Here is a 24,216-nt window from a genome sequence, read left to right as displayed (position 1 = left end):
CACTGAAGTCTGAAGGTTGTTATGGCTGCCTAACCCAGCCCGGACAGCCAGACACATTTACCCTGTCACTTGATCCGCTCTAGATACCAGTCACATCACCAGGCCCTGCCTGCTGATGGGTGACCCGACGACAGGCAGAAGCCAGGGGAGGCTGTGTGTTTGGGAAGCAGAGTGCTTCCCTCAGCAGTTCAGTTCCCTCGGTGGCATCTCACCGTGGAATGCCAGTAATTTAGCTGCAGATGCGCAAGAGCAGACGGTACCTTCCACTCTCCCCTCAATGGGCTGCTTCCTAAATTAATTAAAAGCTGGGGGTGAGCACAGAGAATATTCTATTAAGTCAGAATGTCCTTTTTAAATGTTCGAGTCTGCGGTAGGATTTTCTCCTCACTCAGCCGAGTGGTGTTTTATGAGAGTTAGCAGGATTCCTCCCCTGGTGGGCGGAAGCGTTGCACTTTCCAGCTATGAGCGTGCAACCCGCTTCCCTAGAGAAGCTTGGGCATCTGGAGGGGCTGCTCGTTGCGCCGAGCAGCTGAGGAAACAGCACAGCCCTGCGCACCAAATGCTCTGTGAGTCGTAAGCCTGACAAAACACAGGTGGATTTCAGCTTTATGCGGTATGCAGGTATTCCTTGGGCAGAACTAAAAACAAACAAGCCCTTCCGCTGTACCTCCGATGGAAGGGAAGTGGCTATCTATGTGAAACAAAGCTTAAAGATGAAAGCTGTGTGGTGTCCTGTGTGTATGCGGACGGCTAAACCTTGGGAACATACGATGACAAGAGAAATGGGCAAGAGACAGAGATTTAATTGAATAAAAACTCCAGGCTGTGACGGGGTGGGAGACATGAAGCGGTAATTAACAACATAATTTTTTTAAATGATGTTGCAATTAATTAATATCCTGAGTATGTGAAGGAAGGGGGCGGCCTCTTTCAGCCCAGAAAAACTGCTAAATAAAGAAGAGAACTTTGCATTTTTTAAAAAACATCGATATGTAAAAGGCCCTGGTTATCATGACTTCAGCAAAGCTCAAAACACCAACCCAAGAAAGGTTTCTCATGGCAGAGAAGCTAACAAATGAATCGACTTTGTATTTCATTTTATTCTGAAATTTGTAATCCATTTTATTCTCATCTGTGAGGAAGAGGTATTGGGCTAGATAATGAAGTTGGCAGACATTCAGGTTCATTCATGCTTTGGGTTGAGGACTAGTCCCCCCAGAAGACATTGGGAGTGGGGTTCCTGGAGCTGAGAGCCTCCCTGGGGTAGGCTTCCCAGCCTGTAGAAATTTACCAAGACTGCTGTAATGGGAGTGGTAGCAGTTGGGTAGGTGGTGTGGGGCTAACCGTAATCTGCTCAGGAAATGACTTCCCAAAACCACTGAGAGGTTCACTCATGTGAGTTAGCTGCTTGGACATAAAAGGAACGTCTGAGAGCAGTAACTATTCCATGATTCACACCGATCATACTCCCTCCTCCGAAAGAGTTGAGTGGTCATCCTCATGTGTCTAGGGGTATGAAGATGGCAGCTGGACATGAGTTTTGAGATCACTTCTGGAAAGATCCTCTCACACTCATTTCTGGGCTGCTCATGACCCAGGAAACTCAACTGTCCCCTTCCTAGTTGCAGGACCCACGACATGTGCTCAGTGATCGAGTTGGCTATGTTGATGGGGTCAGTCTAGAGTCAAGAGACAGAATGAAGTTTATGGCCTGCTCTGAGTCTTGCCATGCCTTTGGATTTTTTTGCTCACTCTCAAAAGAATTTCCAGCTGCAGTACTGCCTGACTAGGATGGCCTATCAATCACAAGGCATTTGGAGAGAAAACTTATCTTTATACCAATGACGCATTAGCTCCTAGCCTAAGGCTCAGTACAGAGTGGAGTTTGGTTTATCTGCCTTTACTTTTCTTTTCTTTTTTCCTGCCTTTACTTTTCTAAGCTGAAAACATCTCTGGCCACAATATCCTGGTCACCCTCATGCCAATCTGAACTTTGGGTAGAAGACACTGCCTAAAGTTATATCAGCAGAGAAACCTGATAACTTGGCTTAAGGTGAGGGTTACTTTATTGAGTTTCTGCTCCTAAAGCATGTGACATATATAAAGAATAAGACACAAGGTGTGTGAATAGCTTTTCCCTTCTTGCCCTTCCACTGGTGGAAGAAGGTGTTCTTCCAGCAGACTTGCCTCTTGCAAGTCACACACACAACTCTGGAAGTTGGCATTGTGTCGTCACAGATAAAGTAGAAACTCACCTCCACGAATTTACCAGGGCTATACAGACTGAGATTGAGCAAATCAACTGAGTTATAGGTGGTTGGTGGGAAGACCAATATGAACTCAACAGAAACATACTATTACAATACAGAAGAGTTGAAACATGTTTTTTTTCCTAAACTGAATTTGGCCTAAGGTAGAGCTCTAAAGGGAAAAAAAACCCAAAAAAACCTTCACTACCACTGAAACAAACACTGAAGTACTTAGTAATCTATAGAACTAAAGTTTAAGATGAATATTGTCCCAGAGTCAGGGGGGCTGAAATAGGCTTAAGCTGACTTTGTTTCAATCAAGAAGATTCTCTTCACAGAAAGATGGATTCCAGCTATGACTTGGATTAAAACTCCCCATTCCCCAAAGAACATTTTATCTAGGTGTTTCTTTGACCTATTTAGGCATTTTCAACAGTTGCTTGATACTTCATGGAATTAATAAAGCTACGCATAACACAGAAGTCGTTCTGGAACACGTGTGCCTTCTCTTCTTTACAACGAAGGTTATTTTTGAGAACAAAGATCCCGTATTCAAACAAGTGTGGTCCTTAACTGTGGTGTGCCAGAAAACATACAGCATGTTTAGTTTCAGCAGAATCATTCCTAAAGAAAGAGACTAAGTTCCCACGAGGAATCAAGACATTTTCAGATGATGAGGAAAGTCAACAAGGAAAGGGGGGCGGGGAGGAGCCCTGCACGACCCGCGGAAGGTGCGAGGACACCTCGGAGCGCTCATGATTTCACCGTAGGACCAGGAGCCTACACTTCGGTTTGTGTCACAGAGGCGAAGAGATTCCGAGGGTCACAGCTAGCCTTGTAAAGGCTCTTGGCCCGATCTGCATCTTCCCGCAGGCCACTGCAGACGCAGCCGGGGCTCCATCCCATGTCCTTCTTCTATAGGCTTCTGGAGCTTGGTGGAGACACAACACTGCAGGAACTCAAACCACCTCCCCCGGGAAAGACAACTATTTTACATTGTATTTTATATGAACCAGCTTCTGGGCTCTCCACGCTTCTTTCTCTCCTACTTTTCCCCCCTTCTCTTCTTGGCAGCCGATCCATAAAAAGTGAAAACCACAGAAAACATCACCTTGGGAGACAAGAAAGACTAAGACAGGTCTGGCCACACGACAAGGGTCTTGGCCTTGACCTACACAGGAGCGGTTCAGACTCATGCTACGGCCGCTGCTGCCCCTGTGCAACACTGTGTTTGGACGGTGGGACGAGTGCAAAAAAAACGTCGCTGAGTCCCGTTGGTGTCGCCCGGCCACGCGGCTCATGGTGTGGGAGGTGGTTTCGGAGATGGGCACGAGCTCTCGCTGTCAAAGCTGGCAGCCCGGCCCTGCCACTGCAGAGAGGGGAGAAGGGGGGTTATCGATGGCCAAGGGGACTTGCATTTCAACTTTCAGAACTTCTCTGGCCCATGCACTGAATTCACTTTTCCCAGCTTTTCATAAGCTTACTTGAATTTTGCTGTCAGCCATGCAAAAACAGAAAGAAAAGAGCTGTAGAGCCTCTAGTTTGGAATACCTGATTTAAAAAAAAAAAAAAGACCTACTGCAGAGATAATGAAAGCTTTTTCCACTATGTGCAGTGTGTGTGTGTGTGTGTGTGTGTGTGTATGTGTGTGTGTGTTAATGAGGTGCTATGACTGGACCATTTCTGAGTGCTTCAGCCATTTTTCACACTGAAAATCGGATTATGTTAGCAGGGAAAGAGGCAGTCTACAGAGTGTGCCCTTACTGCCAAGAACCCACGATCATGAATTATTAGCAATTTGTCTGGGAGCTGTTAGTACAGCTACAAACCTGATACTGCTTTAGCATCCGGCTCTCTTTCTCAGGCTTAATGCTTCCTGGGGGCACTCATGCCCACCTTGTGAGGAGGTGGGGGTGTGAGGCCGGCAGCCCCTTCCCCTTTCCGGAGCATCCCCTGCCTTCTCCCCACCTCACAGGTTGTCCCGTCAGCCCCACCCTGACCCTTCTGTCGAGGTGGGTGTTGGAATGAGGCACAATGGAGCAAAGGAGAGGGCTGAGGATGGACGGGGACCCGTACCTGAGCCATTCGACCCTTCCTTAGATTGAAAAGCCAGTCATGCTGGAGCACTGTGTTCTGGGCAAAGATCTGACCCTGGGAATATTCTTGACCCATCTTGGAGCCGTGTAACTTCAAAGTGAGAGAGTGTCCACCGCTCCCTCCATCCTTCTTGGATGCTGAGGAGACCCAAACCTCTCCCAGGTACCCACGGGATGGGCTCCGGAGGGAGTCAGGGAGGTGGTCGAGGTGGCCTTGCTGAACAGAAGTACAGTCTCCTCTGCTCCCCCTGAGCTCTGGGGGTCTCCATTATGGAATGATGGGCCAAGTAGAAGCTGCTTTATGCATTTGTACACGAATGGGGGCGGGAGGGGGAAGGATGCCGTGCTCCCCACAACACAGCCATTTCTAGACAGAGCTGAACCACCTAAGGAGTAGACCGTTTGTCAGCCAGTGCTTCCTACTGGAAGCCCACAGTGCTGAGGAGAGACCCAGACCTGTGGAACATCTCCACACTCCCACTTCTACAGAAAGCCTCTGTCAACTTCCCCGGGCTCAGTCCCTTAGTGTCCCTGTGCAGGCCAACCAGCGGATCTTTACAACTAACCCAACGCTGGACCATCGGGTATGGATGACCACCAGTACGTGCCCTAGGTCCGAGCAATCTTAGCATGCTGGACCTGTGGGCAGGCCCAGGGCATCATCCAGCCAACTCTCTAGTTGTTGCCCGTAACAAAACCAAGACACAGAGAAGTCAAGACACAGCTAGTTAGGAGCAGAGCCAGGATGTGAAACCAGGTCTCCTAACTCCCAACTCACTGCTCCTTTCACTCCATCCTGCTGCCACCTTAGCATCCGGCCACAGCAAGGGGAGAAGGAGACATACGGTGTAGGAGGAAGCCTAACCTCTTCGGGTCCACACCCGGGTACTTACTCCTAACTCCAGGTGGCAGTCTCTCTGCGGGCAGCGTCCACGTGAATGAAATCACAACCGAGGGTTTCCCTGGTGAAATATTTTAAATAAATAAGTGCCTGGTTGTTGAGCCCACTGTGACTTCTGACTCAAGTGCTTCTTAACCGGAAGGTGACACAAGATGATCACCAATGTTCTCAGTCAACGCACCTTTGTTTTAGGGGTTCCACTTTTTCTGCACCAGCCTATAGTGTTGGTGAACGGTACATGTAATTACTGGCTTCTCCCCTGGGTAAGCATGCCACTTAAACAATCTGACTGATAGGCCAGTGCGGAGGAGAAAAAGCAAGATGGCCACACAGAGTACCTTTCTTTTCTTTATATGATAGCCCAAGTCACACAGAGCGTAATTGCTAATCCGGAACACACGAGGAAGGCACACTGGCTTCCCTGGCAGCCCCTGACTGTTTCTGTGAAGATAAACAGAGGACGGAAATGGGTTTCGTGGACAATGGGATGGTGACTGATTCCAGCAGGCTTATCATGGTGGCTCTGAAATCCCAAAGACCGGCCCTCCCTGGCACCCGGGAAGGTGATCGTTCCAGGACGTCTGTGTTCCAGTAAGACCTTCTGTTATTCTGTGATGGGTCACGCTCAGAGATCTGAAATCTCTGGAAGCTGATCTCCACTTGGCCCTTCCTGATGGAACGCCTTTGGAGAAGGCTGCTGGTCAGCCTCGGCTCTGGGTGCGGTGACAGCAATGACACGCAGCACCGGGCAGGGGTGCTCAGAGGGAAGGGGACCACTGCCGCTGCTGCCGGGAAGGATGCTCGCTGGGGCTTGATCAGATTCTACTCGCGAAAACATCCCAGCAGGGAAAAATACCTTTTCAGTTCATTTGTTCCCCTCAACCTTATTTTAAAACCCCAAACAAGCGACCAAGTAGGGTGCCCTCTGTTCTCATTAATAAAAAAGAAATGATCACAGCACTCGAAACTCCTCGAAGAAAGGTACAATCTAAATAGAGAGTGCTTTATGGATGTGATGCCGTTTATCTTCCCGGGAGCGGGAGAGTGAGATTTCTTTATGTAGGATACAAATGGGGGAAACAAATTCTAGGAGCAAGGTTCTTGCTCGATGTCCAGAACAGAAGCGAGGAGGCAAGATGGGAGCTCTAAGGGTGATTGAGGTGATAGATGTTAGAGTGCAATGCATCACTTGAGCCCAAAGAGGGTTTACTTTGTATCTGCCTGGTAGGTTTTTAGATGCAGTTTTACGAAGATACTTAAACTGTGGGTGCTAAAAGTGTAGGTGAAATCCTAGGTTGCCAAGATGAATGTCATTTTCAGCTTCTTCATACAGAGAAATGATCAGCTGGGCAGAAAATGGTAGGATAATGAGAGGGGGAGGGGCAGGCTCGGGAGCTTGGTGTGTGAGGTCAAGAAAAAAGTAAACCCAAAGGATATGAATCAATTTATTCTCTTTTCGTTTTCCATATACTGTTACTTTCCCCTTACTGTCTCATCAAATATTCATTTTCAAGGGCTTGATTCTACTTTATCTTTCTTTCTTTTGTAGTCTGGACTAGTGAGTCAGAGTTTTCAAAGGAATAGGACTTAGAATCAATTATTTGGCTTAATTAGGTTGTATTCATCACGGAGTGATTCTGGAACTGAGGGCCGGCACCTCTGTGCTCCCTGCATCCACCCCCAACTCCAGCCGCCCCTGGCTGGTAGCTTCAGTTTGCGTGGTCAGAGTGGCCCAGTTACATGGGGAGGGTTATCTCCCTGAGCTGGCAACGCATGAGGGCTCCCTGGCTCCACCCGTCATGATTTAGGGTCAGAGTTTCCTAGAAAAGCAGAGATGACAGAGCCGACCCCATCATTTACCAACCAGGAAACTGGAGACCAGAGGGGGCAGTGAGTTGCCTGAAGACTTGTAGCCCATCGGGGCCACTTAGCTTACATGTCCCTGCCCCTAAACCATCCTGAACGTTTTAGTATGCTTGCTTATTCTACTCTTAAATATCTCCAAGGGATTTAAGAGGAGAGAGGGGGCGTGGCACCCTCCCTTGGTTGAATCAAGCCTGCATTCAGTGAGGTGCCAGGTGTGGTCCCTAGGTCATCCTCAGTTCCGTCCAAGAGCTGCCTTCTGTGGAGGCAGAGGCTGGTTGTGGGTACCTCACCCACACCCTGCAGAGAGAGCCTTCTGCATAAGAGGGGGCAGAGGCTCCCTGGGGGAAGGGAGCCGGAGAGCTGAGGGGCTGGTCTCCGTCATTCAAGCTTTCACAGCTGTGGTAACATCAAGGCAGCCACAAGCTAGAAACAGGAGGCTTCCGATGAACAGGAACTGTGTCTATGCCTTACTTCTCATGCTTGGCCTCGAAGGCATGCCCACCTCAGTAGGTAAATCAATTAGCCTGGCTCCTGGAACCCTCTCTCCCCCACAGCCCTCAGTCTCTCCTAAGATACCTCACAGCGCTGGAAGCAGGGAGAAACAGGCCTGGCCACACCAAAAAGAGAAGGGAGAGCTGACAGGTCCTCTGGCTTTGTTGCCCACACCTTTCCTGTGTCCCAAAGCCCAAAAAAGGGATTACAGTTGACCCTTGAACAACATTGGGATTAGGGGCACTGACCCTCTGCACAAAGATCCGATATGACTTTGACTCTCCCAAAACTTAACTACTAATCACCTACTGTTGACCAGAAGCCTTACCGATGACATAAACAGTCAATGAACACGTATTTTGTATGTTATAGGAATTCTATACTGCATTCTTACAATAAAGCGAGAGAAAAGAAAATGTTATTAAGAAAGTCATAGGGAGAGAAAATACATTTACAGTGCTGTGCTGTATTTATTTAAAAAAAAAATCCACACACAAGTGGACCCACACAATTCGAACTGTGTTGTTCAAAGGTCAACGGTACTCGGTTTTTAAGGTGACTGCTTTTAAGCTGAGGGGCCATGTGGTGTAAGGATGAAAGCTTTATTTATTTATTTTTCATTTGTAGATTTTCCAATTTTAGACTCTAGACTTCCTAGGCTTAAAGCCTAGGATGAACAAACAACCACCTGGCTTTCTGGGATCTGGATTGAGGTATGAGAGCCTCAAAATGAGGTTTCAAGCTTGCCTGGCTACCCACACATCCCAACCCCTTGGAGAAAAAGCAGGCCTGGGAGCAACCAGGATGATAATTTGAAGGATCTCATGTTGGTGGAGTTTGGTGGAGGGGAGCCGACTGTCAGAATCACTGGAAGGGACATTTTCTTTGCCATTGAGAGAAATGACTGGCCCAAGATTAAACAGCAAGTCCGAAGGGGCCCAGATTGGAGCCCAAGCCTCAGGACTCCTCGGCAGTGCTCCATGTGTTACATCTCTTTTGGGATCCTCTTGGAGAGCGTGACGCCTCGAAGCCATACTCTCTCCAGCAATGGGAGAAGCAGCATTCATGGCTGCAGGGTCTTGTCTCTGGCCACCTGCATGGAGCCCATGAAGACTGCCTTGGGACTGCCTGGCTAGAGCCTCAGGGAACATAGTGATTCGACAGGGGTAGAATTTCTTGCCAAGTTCTGATCTCACCCTCTTGGGGCTTTCTCCCTGAGGACCGACTTGGCCTGGGCGGGGGGGGGGGGGGGGTGCTCTCTGAAAGCATTCTGGGCCTGGCACCATGGAGACACTGGGCAGGCTTCCTCCGAGTTTTAATTTTCCATTTAGAACTCAGTGTCGCTTTCAATATGCTCGACATCCGAGCCTTTCCGTCAGGCAGCTTCCCCCTGTCTTCCTCCATCTCTCTCCTGCTGCTTACACACTGGGCGAGAAGCATGGAGCCTCCACGCACCCCAGGAGCGACCCACGCAGGCGAGGTCACACAGCCGCCGACTGCCATTCTCCAGCCCGAGTGGCCATGCAGCAAACATGCCAAGGGCCGAGCACGACCTCACCCACCTCTTTGAAGGATTTCTTTACCTCCACCAAGGAGTGCCAGTGTGCGATGGGCTTCCGCGGGTACGCCAGCATCTCGTTCCAGTGGTCCCGGCCCAGGCCTTCAGCGTTGATCCCCACGCGGCAGACTCCTATGATCTCATTGTGGCCCACTCTGGGGGAGAAACAAAGGACCCAGAGATGCTGACCAGACATGCTGTCAGAAGGGGAAGGGTCCTGGAGTCTGGGATTCTGCCTGGCAGGTCTAACTCAGAATGCTGAGCTCTGAAAAGAGATGCTTGGCAGGGCCTCAGAGTGCCAGTGGCAATGAAACTTTGCCCAGCCTCCTTGGGTGGACATTGACTCAGACAGATGAGAAAAAGATTACAAACCACTTTGGAATCTCAGGGAATGGTGGGCAGATGGCCTGGCTTTGGGCAAAGGGAGAGTTTCAGTCTTTACCCTTCTTTGACTCAGCTAGCACATCACACCCTCGCTCGAGACATCGGCATTTGGAAATAAATCACCCTGCTCTAAGCACCATTTCTCCATACTCCCAATGGCTAGAATGTGATTTATTCACTCAGCAAGAACATCAGTCATCACCCAAATATGTTCCGCGAGCACCTACTATGCCCAAGAACTTGTGCTAAAAATCCTGGATAGGGGCTTTACTGCATGTTTGTTTGTTTTTTTCTCCTTCAGCTGGAGTGACAACTGGATAGGAGTCATGGTGGCTGGGGGCAGGGGGCGGGGGGATTGGAAAACGTTTTTGAGCTAGCCTTGATGGAAGAGAGGATTTGGGTAAGTGGAGGAGAAGAAATCCATGCAAGGAAGGGGAAATTAAGTTGGATGATTATGCTGGGTCCAGATTCTGGAAGGCCTTGAGAAACCAGGGGAAGGACCTGGATTAACAGGAACCACTGATGGTTCTTGAGAGAGGGCAGGTCCCAGAAGAAAGTGGTCTTTTAGGAAGGCATGCCTCTCATGCATTGGCTGGCTTGGGTCATCCCTCAGTGGGAATGGTAGCAGCATCAGAAATGGAGAGGACAGGTGATCAGACCTGGTGCCAGATGGAGGAACAGGAATCAGTAGGGGCGATTTCAGGGAAACTGATGGGTGGATGAGGCCCTGACAGAAATGGGCCCACTGGGAAGCCAAGCTTTAGCTTTTTTGCTCAAGGGTATCCATGCTCTTCCTCAAACTTCTGCACCCTTCTTGGGTAGAGCCAGATTTGAGGCCAATGGGCTCCTGAGCCCTGAACCACAAGGCCCAAGGCCAGGAAACCCTGTACTGCATTGGCATGGGGGTGAGAGGCAGGGAACCGTGGCCCTCTGGGATCCGCACTTACCGATCATAATCCATAACCGAGATGAGCAGGCTGACTTGATCCATGTTCTCTGGGGGAATATCAAAGATGATGGCTTCATTGTAGACAGGATTAAGAGTGTTCTTCTTTATGGTTGTCTTCTTCTTCTTCAGTCTCCGCCCGTCACAAAGCAGGGACACTTTGACATATGGATCTGCGCCAGTGGGGGTGATGGGAAGGGAAGGGAGCATGTAAACCAGATGTCCTGGAACATCATTTGCAGCAGAGGGACGGAAGCCACAGACCTACTGTTGCTCATCAGATGGTATCAGTGGGTTGTTAAGATAATTAAACCACCTTGTATTTATGTAGCACACCTGTCTCTGAGGACACTTCGTGCTTAATAAAACACAGAGTCTATAGCGACCTCAGGATTATTGGGAGAGTGCCTAATGGACTTTCACTAATGGGGAAGCTGGCCTCAAATCAGACAGGACACCTGCCCGTGGGTATGCGGTTCACAGCCCTCCATCCCCACTCGGCGATGGCCGGCTGGCTCCAAAGAGTGGTGAAGCTGAACAAGTCACCCTTCCTTTCACCTGCTTGGAGTCCTTTCCTCTGGGGGTTTGTCGGCATTATTAGCCAAAGGATAAGGGGGGTAAAAATAGAAGTTGATGACACCCGAGGAGTAGCAGCGTGTGAGTAAATGAACAGCGACAATCACAACACTGTTCGTGTCCTCCCCACCTGACAACAGGATTATGGGTCTCATTGTTCCAGCAAGCTCATTTCCAGCTGGCGTCAGGAAGGGCCCTGCTCTCTGCTTCCCTGGAAGCCGTTTCCTGCCCACTTCTGGGCAGAGGAGGTGGACAGAGCTGTGCTGGGGGCCGTGAGTAAGGCGGCTTCCTGAGATTCGGGACAGCCTGGTGACATTTCATTGCTCAGTGGGATCTTGGATCCTCTCCATCCCCAGAGGAGGTATCTTTTTACTGAACCTCCACATGTCTCCCAACCCTGTCTCTTCTTTAGTTTTCTGAATAGGTATTTCGTGGTCATCCTTCTACCCTGAAATTTTCCACTCATCCGAGTGAAGTGACACCTATTGTATCTCATAGCCCAGGTGTCTTAGGCACCATTGTAATTGTTATTTATGCTGCTCAGCTCCAGAAATGGGCGGGCGCCTCAGAGGTAATAACAGCTTTTGAGACACTGTTGTACTGAGACAACTTCTTGCCCAGAAGCCAGGGTTCCCAGGAAGCCATCAGGAGGTGTGGGCCGAGCGGCCGTTGCCCAGCACCCCGAGGCCTAGGCATGCGGTTCTATGTCCTGGGCACCTGAGCACACGCCAGGCCCTCACGCTCCCTGGTCATTGATCAGGTGGCAGCTGAGATACCTAGCTATGGGGAAGCTAGAGAGAACTACGACATGTGATCGGAAATGCCTAGCCTCGAAGGCATTGCTGTAGACACCCAAAGGAGCTGCCGACTAACTAATGTGACAGAGCAGCTATGCTTTAACCATGGGGGCACTTGGGTTTACAAGGGAGATGGGGAGACCATGATTAAAGAGCAGGTGTTTAATCAACCTGCTGTCTCCAGCGACCCACTTGGAAGGGTCCTCTCTCTCATGGGTGTTTTCAGTAAAGAGGAAGGCAGAGTCCTTCCTAGAACTCTAGTCTAGAGTTCTAGAACCTCTGTGAGACAGCTTTCTGGTGTTGGTGGACTCCACTCTCTATGGATATACCCAGGGCAGGGTTCCGGCCCAAGCAGTCAGGTGGAGCAAGCTTGCTCCAAGACCCATCACTAACATGGCAACGTATACACTCCATAAGGTGGACACTGCCTTGGAAAGTGTCTTCAGGCTTGAGGCTGCTTGAGTGCTGCCCCAACACCTGCCATGCCCATTTCCATGCGCTCCCACAGCCCAGCGGAGTCCCATGCCACCAGGCTTGGAAAAATATGGCAGAGCCACCTGTCCAGGAGGCCACTAGGCAGATGCCTTATTACTGACTGGGAGATTCTCAGCTTCCTTCTCCAACTCTCTTCACTCCTACGAGGCATATCCATTTATAAAACTCAGTGGGTGTAGCTCCCTTGAAGAAACCATCAATCTCGTGATTGTCCAAGAGGCTAAGCAGAGAGATGACTGTTCCTTAGGATTCTCTAGGGGCAAAAAGTGTGTGGCTTCCAGTGGAATGTTGGCTCTATAAGACCTTGGAGGTTGTTTGCTCTCTAACAGCCTATGATGTTCAGTGCAACTGAAGGAGGGAGTGCAAAGCCTGACATTTCAGCCCCACAGTCATAGGAACCATCATAGTTCAGCATTCAGTATTTGCCAAGCATTGTGCTGAGATTTATGTACCTCGTGTCTTTTAAGCTTCCCACCAATGCTATAAAAAATATCTATCATCATCATCCCCTTTCTTGGATAGGGAGATGGAGGCTAGAGAGATTCAGATTTGAACCTAGGTCTGTCTGACTCCCAAGTTTACACTTTAAACCACTAGACTCAAATCAGTACAGACCAGCTGTGGAGGAGATGGGTGCTTTTACTCACCACCCTTTTGTGGTGTTCTGATCCTTATTATTATTTTGTGTTATTTTCATTGTCATCGTTCCAGTGGATGGGCTTAGGGAATTGATTCATGACTAGTTAAATCAAGGAGACTAGGAAGACCCTCAGGTTTGGCGGTCAATGTCATAGAAATCAAGAACAGGCAATAAGCTCCATTCATTCCCTGCTTTATCCCAATATCCAAGCAGTCTGGGCCAAAGGCAACATCAAACTCATCCTCAAAAACAGGAGATCTAGTTTGAGAGGCCCCTGGCATGCATGCCCCCACTGTTCCACCCTCTGACAAGGCTCCTCATGCTATCCCTTCATTCATTCATTCAAAACATATTCATTCAATGCCTGTTGTGTTGCATGCACTGTTCCAGACACTTGCTTACATCTGTGAACCAGACAGAAATCCCTAACTAAAAGAGGACCCCTGAATTTTCAGAATCAAGCTGAGATTTAATAGCAGATTCCAAATCCAGGTAGAAAGGAGGGTCAATTGCAAGAGGGAGATGAGAATTTAGCATAAGAAAAATCTCTTCCCCCCAACCCTCTGATGTGGAACTGCCCTTATGGTTACCTCAGTGGCTTTGCCATAAGCTCTCTCTCTAGCACATCAATTTAATTACACCAGAGAAGATAGTGTGGGGACTTAGGCAGCAAAATCCTATTTCCCTCAGCAGCCTTGAGAGTCCTCAGTGAATTTCTCTCCTCAGCATGCACTTATTTTGATATTAAAATGGAATCTACATTGGCTGTATTTTTGGAGGAAGCTGACTTGCTGGGGCCTGAGAGCTTTGCGCATGTCGGAAGAGGCTCTTTAAGCTCTCCCCCCATGTCCTCCCCGAAGAGCTTCAGTGGAAGGAGAGGCATTAGGGTGGGCGCTATCTTGGGGAGCTTTTGGCCTGGAAGACGCGAGTGCTGCACAGAGACAGTGGGGGCTGGGAGCAGAGGCTCCCAGGGAGTCAAAGTGGCAACAAATACACGTTGCTTCAGCGTTTTCCAACCACCTTCCCTGAAACCTCATTTTTCAAGGTCTAATACCTCATCTCCTTCAAACTACACCAAGTTGCACCTGGGCCTGGAGGTTTGCAGCTGGACCCATCCCCTTTTGTGGCAACTGTGATGATACTAAGGAGTTTTCCAGGCAAATAAATAATGAATAAAAGGAAAAACTGGCACCTCTAGAATGGTTTTACACTGGAAATCTGATTCCTCAGAAGAGCCACTTGGGTGATGGGTCCAGGGAAACAAGCCTTTTCCTACATTTGCAACTCTGAGTGCAGTTCAGGCTGTTTTGCGCATCTGCTCTTCGGGACACTTCACCCCATTTCTCTTCTCGGGCTAATGTGAGCCGACAGGGGGAAGGAGGCTCCTGGGACTCAAGCTACGCCTCTGTTGTATCAAAACTCAAATACCTTCTCTGACAACGACTTACAGAATCATGGAAAAATATCTGTCTCAGCAGTGGCCCCCAAGCAAGCATGGGCTCAGTTGCTAGAACAGGACTGCTTCTGTACCTAACAGCAATCCTGGTGCTGAGGCTGGGGCCGGGAGCCCTGCAGGAAAAACTCAAAATACAAATACACTTGGCTTTGCAGTGGCTTTGCCCCTTTGACTAGGTCTGCGGGGCTGCCGGGGGGCTGTGCTGACCTACAAACATTTACACACTCAAACTTGACAAAACCCTTGAAAGTCCTGGGGCTTCGTATAACTAGAAAGGTTTTCCTTATTTTTTTTTTTTCTCCTAGGTGTTTACTTCTTATTCTCTCTCTCCTATGAGGGAAAATGATAGGAGTAGCTAATGTCTACTGAGCGTATACTATGTGTCTGGCACAACTCTTAAGCACGTACACGAGTGAACTTCTTTATCCCTTAAAGCAACCTGTGTAAGTTATTTTTTTCAGATTAGGAAATCAAAGCATTGCACAGCAAGGAAGGGGCAGAACTGGGATTGGAATCCAGAGCTGGTGCTCCTCTTCTTAGAATTCTAAGAATACTGACAGTTCTTCCCCCTTCTCTCTAAGCATCTTTCCAGGCCCTAACATCTGGGTGGCTGGCAGGCCACTTGGGGAGGAGAGGTACCTGAGTAGCCTGTGATGTCCATCGCCTTGAGGTTCCGACACTTGATCACTGTGAGGGTGAGCCGGCCGGCTGTGGGCAGGTAGCACAGGGAGAACATGATCTCTCCCAGATCCACGCTTTCCTGCAAAGAAGCAGACAAGAGGGCAGATGAGGGGCACACGGCTCCCAGGGCCGCTGCTGCGGGCCACTCTGGGGCCCAGGAGAAGGCTCTTTGAGGCAAAGTGCCACGTCTTTTGGACCCAAGGGTCTGGCCTCCATGCTGGGAGTACCTGGGAATAGATGATGAACGATATTGCCTCTTCAGTAGAATCTGCCCCATGCATTGTTCCTTCTCAACTCTGCTCAGACGCGGGCCCCGGTCCTTGCCACCCTGCTGTGTCCTGCCCTGCCCTCCGTGTGTCCCTCGGCTGTAGCCTCGAGACCAGCAGCCCCGGAGTGGCCCAGCCCCGTTCCCTTCCGGTTCGCCCTTCTTGGCCACTGGTCCCCTTGACCCCACACCCCAGCCCCCTGCCTGGCCGTGGTCATGACAGCGTCCTGCACAAGACACGCTCCGGCCATCCAGGGCTCTCTCCCGGCAGGTCTGCTTCCAGCCCTCAGCTCATTGTTCCTCGCCAGTCCCTCTGCCCAGCAGCATCCCCCCCTCTCCAGAGACCTGCGCAGCTCTCTAACTTCCAGACCGCGGCACGAAAGCACAAGGGATTGCCACCTCGCTCAGGCCGTGCGGCCCACCGAGGAGATGTGCACTCCCCATCCCAGGTCTGTGCCGTGTCTCCACGTCTCGGATCCATCTTGTCCTTTTTCCCTCAGGTGTGACCATCCTTCACATGCGACCTGCCAGGGAGTAAATGCTCTGCTACCTCACCTACCCCCGGGGGCTCCCAATCCTAGGAAGTTTCTCAGTAATGGGGAAGATGAAAACTTCAAATAGGGTACGAATGTCTGTCTGTCAAGTTAAATAGCACTTTGCCGGACTGCTTCCTCTGCCTGCTCCCCACTTGATAAAGGAGGATGCTGTTGCTGCCACACCTCCCCCCAGGCTCTGAGGCTGGCCTGGTGCCCCCACCCCCGACCCTGGGTGGAGGAGGAGGGCAGGGTTTGGAGTGGCTCTGATTTCACATGGGGCCATCCACTGGCTCATTCATTCGTTCAGTCAATCAACAAACGTTCACCGAGCACCTGCTGTGTGCAGGTGTTGTTCTGGGTGCTAGAGATATGGGAAAGAACAAAATACAACCCCCCCCCACCCGACTGCCCTTACAGAGCTTACATTTTACTTGGGCACAGGACAAGAAAAAAAGATTAAAAGACCGTACAAAGTATCAACGAGAAAAATGTAAAGCACCAGAAGGAGGATGTGTAATGCACATAGGGGGAGGCTTAGTTGTTTGAATTTTAGACAGGCTGGGCAGGGAAGGCCTCCCTGAGGAGGTGAAGTGTGAGAAAGAGAGCAGTCAAGGGTGACACCAAGGTTTTTGTCCCCTCTCCTCACAAAGAACCCCCCTTGACGGGGGACTCCTAGAGACACCTGATACCTGGCCCCAGCTGGAGACAATCCAAGCCTCTCCCAACCCCTTCCAGAGCATGTGGTCCCAGGGCTCTCCTCTAGGGAGAACTGGTACCCACCCTCGCCCTAGCGCGAGATTCAGTCTTGGTCTTTAAATCCCAGAGTAGCAGAAGGGGAACCCCCCAGGTCCCCAGGAGGGGGTCTGGCTGGGGCAGAGCTGTACGCTCCGTAGAGGCGGGACGCCCTCCAGCACACAGAACCCCGAGGCGCCGCACAGCCGGGAGGTGAGACCCACACCCACGAGCCCCTCTGCACGCATCAACTCTGTGAGGCGGGGGCTATTGTCCTTATTCCCTCCACTTCACAGACTCAAGAGCTCAGTGTTCAAACTCAGGTCTCGAAGCTCTGCCCAGGCTTACACAGCTGGTGGGAGTTGCAGCTGGACTCTCAACTCAGGAGAGCGCTCCTCGAACTCTCTATCTTGGAGCACCTTCCAGCTGACCCAAGGAGTACCCCAACGTGACCCTGGCTCCTCTAGACCTTGGCTCCATGCTCTGTGGTGAGGACACAGTCCCCCCCTCAACACACACATGGTCTCGTGGGGTGTACCAGTTAGAAGAAGGTGCCAGCGTCCCCATCTCCCTCAGGTGTGTCTCCTGTCTCCCTGGTCCCCTATTCCAAAGAGGGAGACACAGGAAATGGCCCTGTGGCATGGTGTTGAGGGAGTGTGACCTTCCCATTATGTAGCAGGTCCCCGGTGCACCTGGCTGAAAGTTCTATCTCTGACCAAGGCACTGAGGTACAAGGGGCCCCCGGCTCCCTCTACTTCCCTCATAATCCTCCTAGGTTCATTCCTGCCCAAAGTTAGAGAAACCTCCCGGATTCAGTAACAGCAAGAAGAACTAACACTCTTATGTGTCTGCCATATGCCAAGTCTGTTGCCAAATAATCTCAGTGAGTCTTACACAGCCCTACAAGCTAGGTGCTCTTATGATCCCCACTGCAAACAGGAGGAAAGGACTGTTTGGTGAAGGGAAGTAGCCAGCCCAAGTTAAGTAACTTGTGTGACTAATGAGTGTTCTGGTGCCCATTTATATAGATCAAGCCTGCTGCTTGAACACCCCAGTGGCTCCCCTTGTTTGGCTTCTGGAATCAAGGCCCATCTTCTTAGCTTGCACTGAGGCCCCTCAACAATGGGGTTCCGTCTTACTACCTCACCTGATTATTTTCCCTATTCCTCTATGCCAGTCCTCTGCTCCACGGGGCTGGTGTAGCTTTAGTCCCTTTTGCCAGAATGTTCCTCCTCTCATCTTGGCATAGACAATCTTATGCATCTTGTGGGGATCCTCACCCACGGTCCAGCCCACAGAGACCATCTCTCCCCCACACCCCTGCAGCACCTTCTGCCCCTAAGCCACAGGTGTTACCAAGTCCGCCCTCTGCTGCCGCCATGCCCTCCCACCAGCACCTGGTGACTGGAGGCCCCTCTGGGGCTAGGCCTTGCTTTACACCTACCCGTGCTTCGGAGGTGCCCCGAGCATGAGAGGAGCCACATGAATGCAGGTAGAAACACACGGTCATATCCTAGCCAGGAGAGCCCTGGAAGGAGTGGTTCTCCACGTCAACGCTGCCATCAGGGTCGGGCCTGGGAAGGAATCCTGTGGCCCCTCTGAAGGGACTGGTTTCCCTGTCACTGTCATCCTGCGATGCAGAGTGGCCCTTTTAAGGGCTGTTTTATTTGGGGGAGTCCGAGTCAATCTGTTTATGGACTCAGCAGACTGGCTTGGGGTGTGGGAGATCTCTCGGGATAAATGGAATCAAGCGCAGTGCTCTGCACCGCTCTCAAGGATGGCTCCCTCCAGGGGCGCACCAACCCAGCAGGGCCCCCCTCTTTTCTGCAGGGCTGCCCTTTCTTGGACAGGACTGTGGCAGTCGGGCAGCATGCGGGTGTTGAGTCTACAGTGTGGGGTGGGGCTCCCTACCCCCACCCTGGTCCCTGCTCCCGACCGAGAACTCCTTTCTCCATCCCTAGTAAAGGGAATGAGCCAAGATCCCCCCATGACTTGCAGGCGGAGAGAAAACAGGAGTCAAGTGGCCTGCAGTTGGGCCCAGGACCTTCTGCCATGGGTGACTGGGCCTCACGGGGCCTGACCACAAGTTGGTTGCCCTTGGCTCAATGGATCAAGGGGGGGTGTTGTTCCCCTGTACATGCAGGAAGCAGAGGCCTGGCCTGTTTGATAAAGGAAAATAAACAGGTTACTTTTGAGTAAATAAAGGGATGAGGGGCTAAGCAAACGAGAGTCAGCTTTTCCTGGCAGCCACCTCCCTCTCTGGAAAGCTGGGCCCCAGCTCAGCCCGCTTGGGCGGTCTTGCCAGATCCTTGCTCTGCCCCACCCCCTTTCTTAGGAGGTTTCAGCCCCAGATCCTATATTCCTTGCCAGCCTTTTATCCTCATTAGTGATGCCTGAGACTTTGGCTTTAATAAAACCAGGGTGACCAGGGGCTGCAGAACAGCCCACGCATTATTGCTGTCATCTTCACTGGCTGTCAGGGGAGGCCGCCTTAGGGCCCCTGATTGGTAATGAGCTCCCCGGTGATGGAGAGGTCACTGCTGTCCAGAAATGGGCAGAAACGAACTTGGCCCTCTCGACTGCTAACCTGCAGGCTGAGGGGGGCAGATGGGGGCCCAGGAGCAGTTGGCTTTCAGTCCTGGCTAGAGTTTGGAGGGGGCAGACCTGCTGCCAGGGGAGGGACAGCCAGGATGTTGGCTCCTGGAAAAGTCTGTCCTTAGGTGCAACCCATCCACCTGATGCCAGCCCTCTCCCCTGGCTGCAGTGCCCAGGCATCTGGGCAATAAGATTCTGAAAGTCCCATCCACAGCATGCCATTGCTCTTGCCGGTTCCCCAGTAGGCTGTCTGTAACAGCATTTCCTTCTCTTCGATGGACGCACAGAGCCCTAAGCATAGAAGAGAATTCCTACCTGTGGGCTGCCCAGGAAAAAGCAGTGAACCACAAGTCAGGAGACTTGGGCTTCAGTCCCTCAGCCTCCAACCAGCCACGAGAACTTGGGCACTTCATTTCTCATCTGTGTAAAATGAGATGATCGTCCTAAACGTTCTAGCCCCCAGGTCCCTCCCCGCCAGCCATACAAACAGAGGATTCACACTGGAAAACCTACCATCAACATCACCAGTTTAGATGGCCCAAGGATGCCTGACTGTTGTCTATTGCCCACCTCAAGGAATCTAGCAACTTCGCCTTGAAATCCAAATGCTCTCATCCCTTCGGTCCCTGCTGCCCCCAGGAAGGCTAGCCACCTTCTCTTCCTCCCAAATAGGTAATGAGTGGCGTCCATGCTCTGCGTCTGTCTTGGGAATCCAGGCTGAGCGAAGCAAGAGCCATGCTTCCCCATCTCTTAGAGAACACTTCTTGTCTCTTAATCATTAAGTGGCTTGTCTGAATCTCTCATCATCAGCAGAGAAGCATCCACTATACTTTTAGGAAGGCCACAGGAGACCTAAAAGGAGCTCTGAAGCACAGGGCAGGAAATGCTGTTAAGCTACCCCAGGGCAGGGGGGCCTGGAAGAGAGACAGGTGGAAGCCAAGTTGGCTCCAATGGGTAGAAAAACATCCAGTGAGCAATCCCTCTCTGAAGGCCTGAGGCTTGGCATCAGGGATAGAGCTGAGTCAGAGATGGAGGCTGGCACTTGGGGCTGGGCCATTTCCTCTGCTCTCTGTCCCCAAAGTACCACAGACCTCCTCTTCCATAGCCCAGGCCACCACCGTAACCTTCCTGGTGCTCGTGGCGATTATGTGACAAATGCTGTGTTCTCCTTAGATTGTGGGCTCTTTGAGCGCGGAGATGGGGTCTGGGTTCACTCGTGATCACACCTGTCACATCTCGCCCAGGGCCTGGTCCATAGTCAATGCTCAGTAAATACTAGTTGATTAGAAACAGGTTGAGACCATGGACTGGAGGTCAGGCAGCTCTGGGTCCCAAGCTCCAGCTCAGAGGTTTATGAGCAGTGTGACTGACTTATTAGCCTTTTGTACTGTCGGTTTCCTAATCTGTAAAATGGGGCTTATTAGCCCCACAGTAGCTCCCTTGTAGGGTTGTTGTTAGGATTAAATGAAGTCATCTGTGTAAAGTGCTTGGCATAGTACCCAGCACAGAGTAGGCTCTCAGTAAGTACTAGATGCTATTATAATTATTACTTCTATCTTTACAAATATTACACCTCACAGTCCTGGATCAGGGACAGGGGAGAGAAAGGCATAGAAGTAAGTAATAAGTTGATTTGATCAGTGATTTAAGAGAGGCTTGGGCAAGATGTGGGGAGGGGGCGGAGGAGAGAATAATAAAGTGCCTGGGGTTACAGAGTAAGCTTCCCGGAGCAGGGTGATATTCCATAGGGTCTGGCAAGGTGAGCAAAAGGAGTTTGCTAACAAAGGAAAACAAGCGAGGCCATTCTAGGCAGAGGGAGGGGACGCGAGGGGTTCTGTGTGTTAGAAGGTGAAATGCAGGGTGGGGACTGAAACAGCCCAGGGGAGCCCGGGAGCAGGGCAGGGCTCCGCCTGTCGGCCCCATGGCCCCCACTTAGGAGTCCACCCTGGCCCCTGGCCCCTGGCCCACTCAGTCCACAATGTCACCTCCCACCCAGACGCCCACGCCGGAGGCCAATTTCATGGGTGTCATTCATTAGTTATCCACCTACTAAAGGTTCACGAATATGGGGAGACAGCAGTGATAAGAGAGACAGGATCCCAGCCCTCCAGGAGCCTGTATTCTAGGGGAGGGAGACAAAAATAAACTAAGCAAGAGAGTATCTGAGAGCGGTGAATGAACCAGGGACATGACGGCGGGGGGGTGGGGGGGGTGGGGGAGACAGGTTAGACAGAGTGGTTGGGAAGGCAGTCAGACCTGAACAAGGGAGGGGGCAGCCAGCCACCAGGAAGAAGAGGCGAGCAGTGGCTCTGGAAACATGCTGGTTTGGGGCAGTGAGCTGGAGAGCAGTGGGGACCAGGACGGGGCAGGGGCAGGGGGGTGGGGAGCCAAGAGAAGCAGAGCCAGATCTCAGAGGCCTTCAAAGAGGTTTGCATTTATTCCCTGTGAAAAGCAGAGACGTCAGCAGGCTTGTGGAGAGAGAATGGCAGGGGAAGAGGGGAAGCCAGAGTAGCCCAGCTTCGGCGCCCCCTCACAGACTCCACACCTAGCCCTCCGTGCTGTTCTGCCTTCCGAGTGTCCCCCCAACGCTGGGGCCTCTCCCCACCTCCCTTCTGCACAACCTCAGCTCTGACCCGCATCACGCTCGCCCGGACCTCTGAGCTTTCTGACCTCCCTTCCCTGCCTAACCCCTCTGACCTATCCTCCTGGCCGTAAACAGGGGGCTGTTCTCCCGCTCCAGATCCTTCAATGGTTCCCCATTTCAGACCCGTTTTGTAGATGGAAAACCTCTTCTTCATCCAGAAGTGCAAATACGTACAACAAATAAAAAGTGGCTCAGAGACGGGACACACAGGGCTCCTACCTTCAACCCCTCAGCCCACCTCCTTGAGCTTCCAGGAGTCAGCCTGAGCATCACATAGAATCAAGTAGCATTGGGGCGCCTGGGTGGCTCAGTCATTAAGCGTCTGCCTTCAGCTCAGGTCATGATCCCAGGGTCCTGGGATCGAGCCCCGCATCAGGCTCCCTGCTCAGCGGGAAGCCTGCCTCTCCCTCTCCCCCTCCCCTACTTGTGTTCCCTCTCTTGCTGGGTCTCTCTCTGTCAAATGAATAAATAAAATCTTAAAAAAAAAAAAAAGAATCAAGTAACATTTAAGTGTCTTCATGATTTGGCCCTTGCCTTTTTTGTCCGTCATTCTGCTTCAAGTGCCCTAGCACAGGCCATTCTGTCCTAAGTGCCTAAGCGCCATATAATCTTCGCGTAAGTCTACGAGAGGGGCACTCTTATTGTCCCCATTCCCCACATGGGGACACTGAAGTACAGAGAGGCTGCGACTGGCCCAAGGACACACAGCTAAGAAATGGCAGAGCTGAGGTATGAACCCCGGCAACTAGGCTCTAGAGCTCACAAGTATTAGCTTCCACGCCATTCTGCCTCCCTATGGCTTCCACTTCCCCAAATGCTCCTCCGCGCCTCCGCCCTGCTCTTGCCACTGCCTGAAATCATCTGTCTCTACCTCTGATGGCTCTGGACGACACTCCTCTTTCCAGGCCAGCTGCCTGTTCCCTCCTCTTGGGTTGCCTACTCTCACTCCCCTGGTCTGACTGGGGCTCCCCATTGCCCCTGGGTTGAAAGACCAAGTGTTACACATGCCTCGAAGCAAAGGCGGGGCGTTTCTGAGCTCAATCATGACCCGCTGGATGATGGGGCTGTAGGGGGGGACAGCAGAGACTTGACACCCCGCCCGCCCAGTGCCCCCAGGGCTGGCTCCGCTCTCTGCTGGGAGTGCCTCCTGAGGGGTGGGTGTGCTCCTTCCCTGGCTGCTTCTAGGACTCCTGCTGTGAACGCTGTGGGGGAGGGGGGGCGCGGGGAGGGACTAAGGGTGGGTTGGCTCCCTCCCTGCCCCTCCTCAGGCCCGGGCTTCCAGGGCTGTGGGGAGAATGCTGGGGGTGGCCGAGGTGGAAGGGCGGTATGATGCTTGGGTTACCTGCGGGGTGCTGGGGCAGGTTCCATTTGTTCCGAGTTCCATCCCTGCCTGCTTGTTCTCTCAAGTGCTTTCTGTCCCAAGGGCTTTGCAGCGATATGAATAAGTCATCTGGCAGGAGAGAGGTGCCTTATGTGTACTCAATGGACTCCAGCTGTAGTCTTGAGAGCCGGGGATGGCTCCCTGGAAAGAGGGAGACCCTCCAGCTTGCAGGAGGCAGGGCTTGCAGGAGAAAGTGGGTGAGATCCTCGGGCTGGGCTGTGTCCCTGGGACGTGGAGAGGTTAAAGCACACCGGTGGGAGGCAAATGTTTCTGTATCTGAGCATCTTCAGGGAAACAGACAGTTTTATTTAAGAAACTTTTTCTCAGCCTCTCCTCCATGAACCTGCACTCAAAAAGAGGTTTAGTGTTTCACACGCACCATTACTTTTGGGCAAATATCCGTGAGTCAGACTCACACTGGGAGGTGCAGATCTCTTCCTAATGACTTTTTAAAAGGTGGGCGGAGAGGGAGAGGGGCTGTGAGGGGGTGGAAGGAACTTGAGGAGAGTAGAGTTTGGGAAAGTTCTAGAAGAGATGGAGGCAATGCCTGGGTCAAGCTGGAAAGTTGGCCCCATGGGAGCTTGTTCTTGGGAGGCCAGGGACTCTGCTCTGGTCCTCCACTGGCATCTCATTAATGACAGAGAGGAATAAATGGCACATTAATGAAGTTAACGATGGGAATCCATCTTCATTTCTAGCCTCCAGTTGTCCTGCTGTGTGGCTGTCAAACAGCTGTTTCCTCCAGGAGAGGGTGGGCATCTTGGCAGTGAGTGATCTGATCTCTGCCCGAGCAGGGTGGTGGCAGCTGGGGCTCTCGGCAGGAGGGAAGATGCCCTGGTTCCAGTGAGATGGTCTCCCGGAGCAGCTGAGGGACATTTCTGCCAACAGGTGCCCTGGAGGATGCCAAACGGGCAGGGCTTTGGTCT

The 24,216-nt window shown here is 51.5% G+C and overlaps 1 protein-coding gene across 1 annotated transcript in view; it reads right to left on the bottom strand.

Annotated features, from left to right (window-relative positions):
- Window positions 1-786: 786 nt before the first annotated feature.
- Window positions 787-24,216, bottom strand: part of SYT6 (synaptotagmin 6) — a 59,243-nt gene continuing 35,813 nt past the window's right edge. The window contains exons 4-7 of the mRNA XM_028101860.2: window positions 15,096-15,216; window positions 10,494-10,665; window positions 9,167-9,317; window positions 787-3,618 (exon numbers count right to left, since the gene is read on the bottom strand). Coding sequence (XP_027957661.1) covers window positions 3,547-3,618; window positions 9,167-9,317; window positions 10,494-10,665; window positions 15,096-15,216 — 516 coding nt within the window. The 3' untranslated portion in view covers window positions 787-3,546. The remainder of the gene's footprint in view (window positions 3,619-9,166; window positions 9,318-10,493; window positions 10,666-15,095; window positions 15,217-24,216) is intronic.

The sequence above is a fragment of the Eumetopias jubatus genome, unplaced genomic scaffold, assembly GCF_037043125.1.
Source record: "Eumetopias jubatus isolate StellerSeaLion01/CBP00866 unplaced genomic scaffold, mEumJub1_p1.0 scaffold_4, whole genome shotgun sequence".
NCBI classification, from domain to species: Eukaryota; Metazoa; Chordata; class Mammalia; order Carnivora; family Otariidae; genus Eumetopias; species Eumetopias jubatus.
The sequence above is the reverse complement of the archived record's forward strand: the minus strand, read 5'-3'. Positions and strand labels throughout refer to the sequence as shown.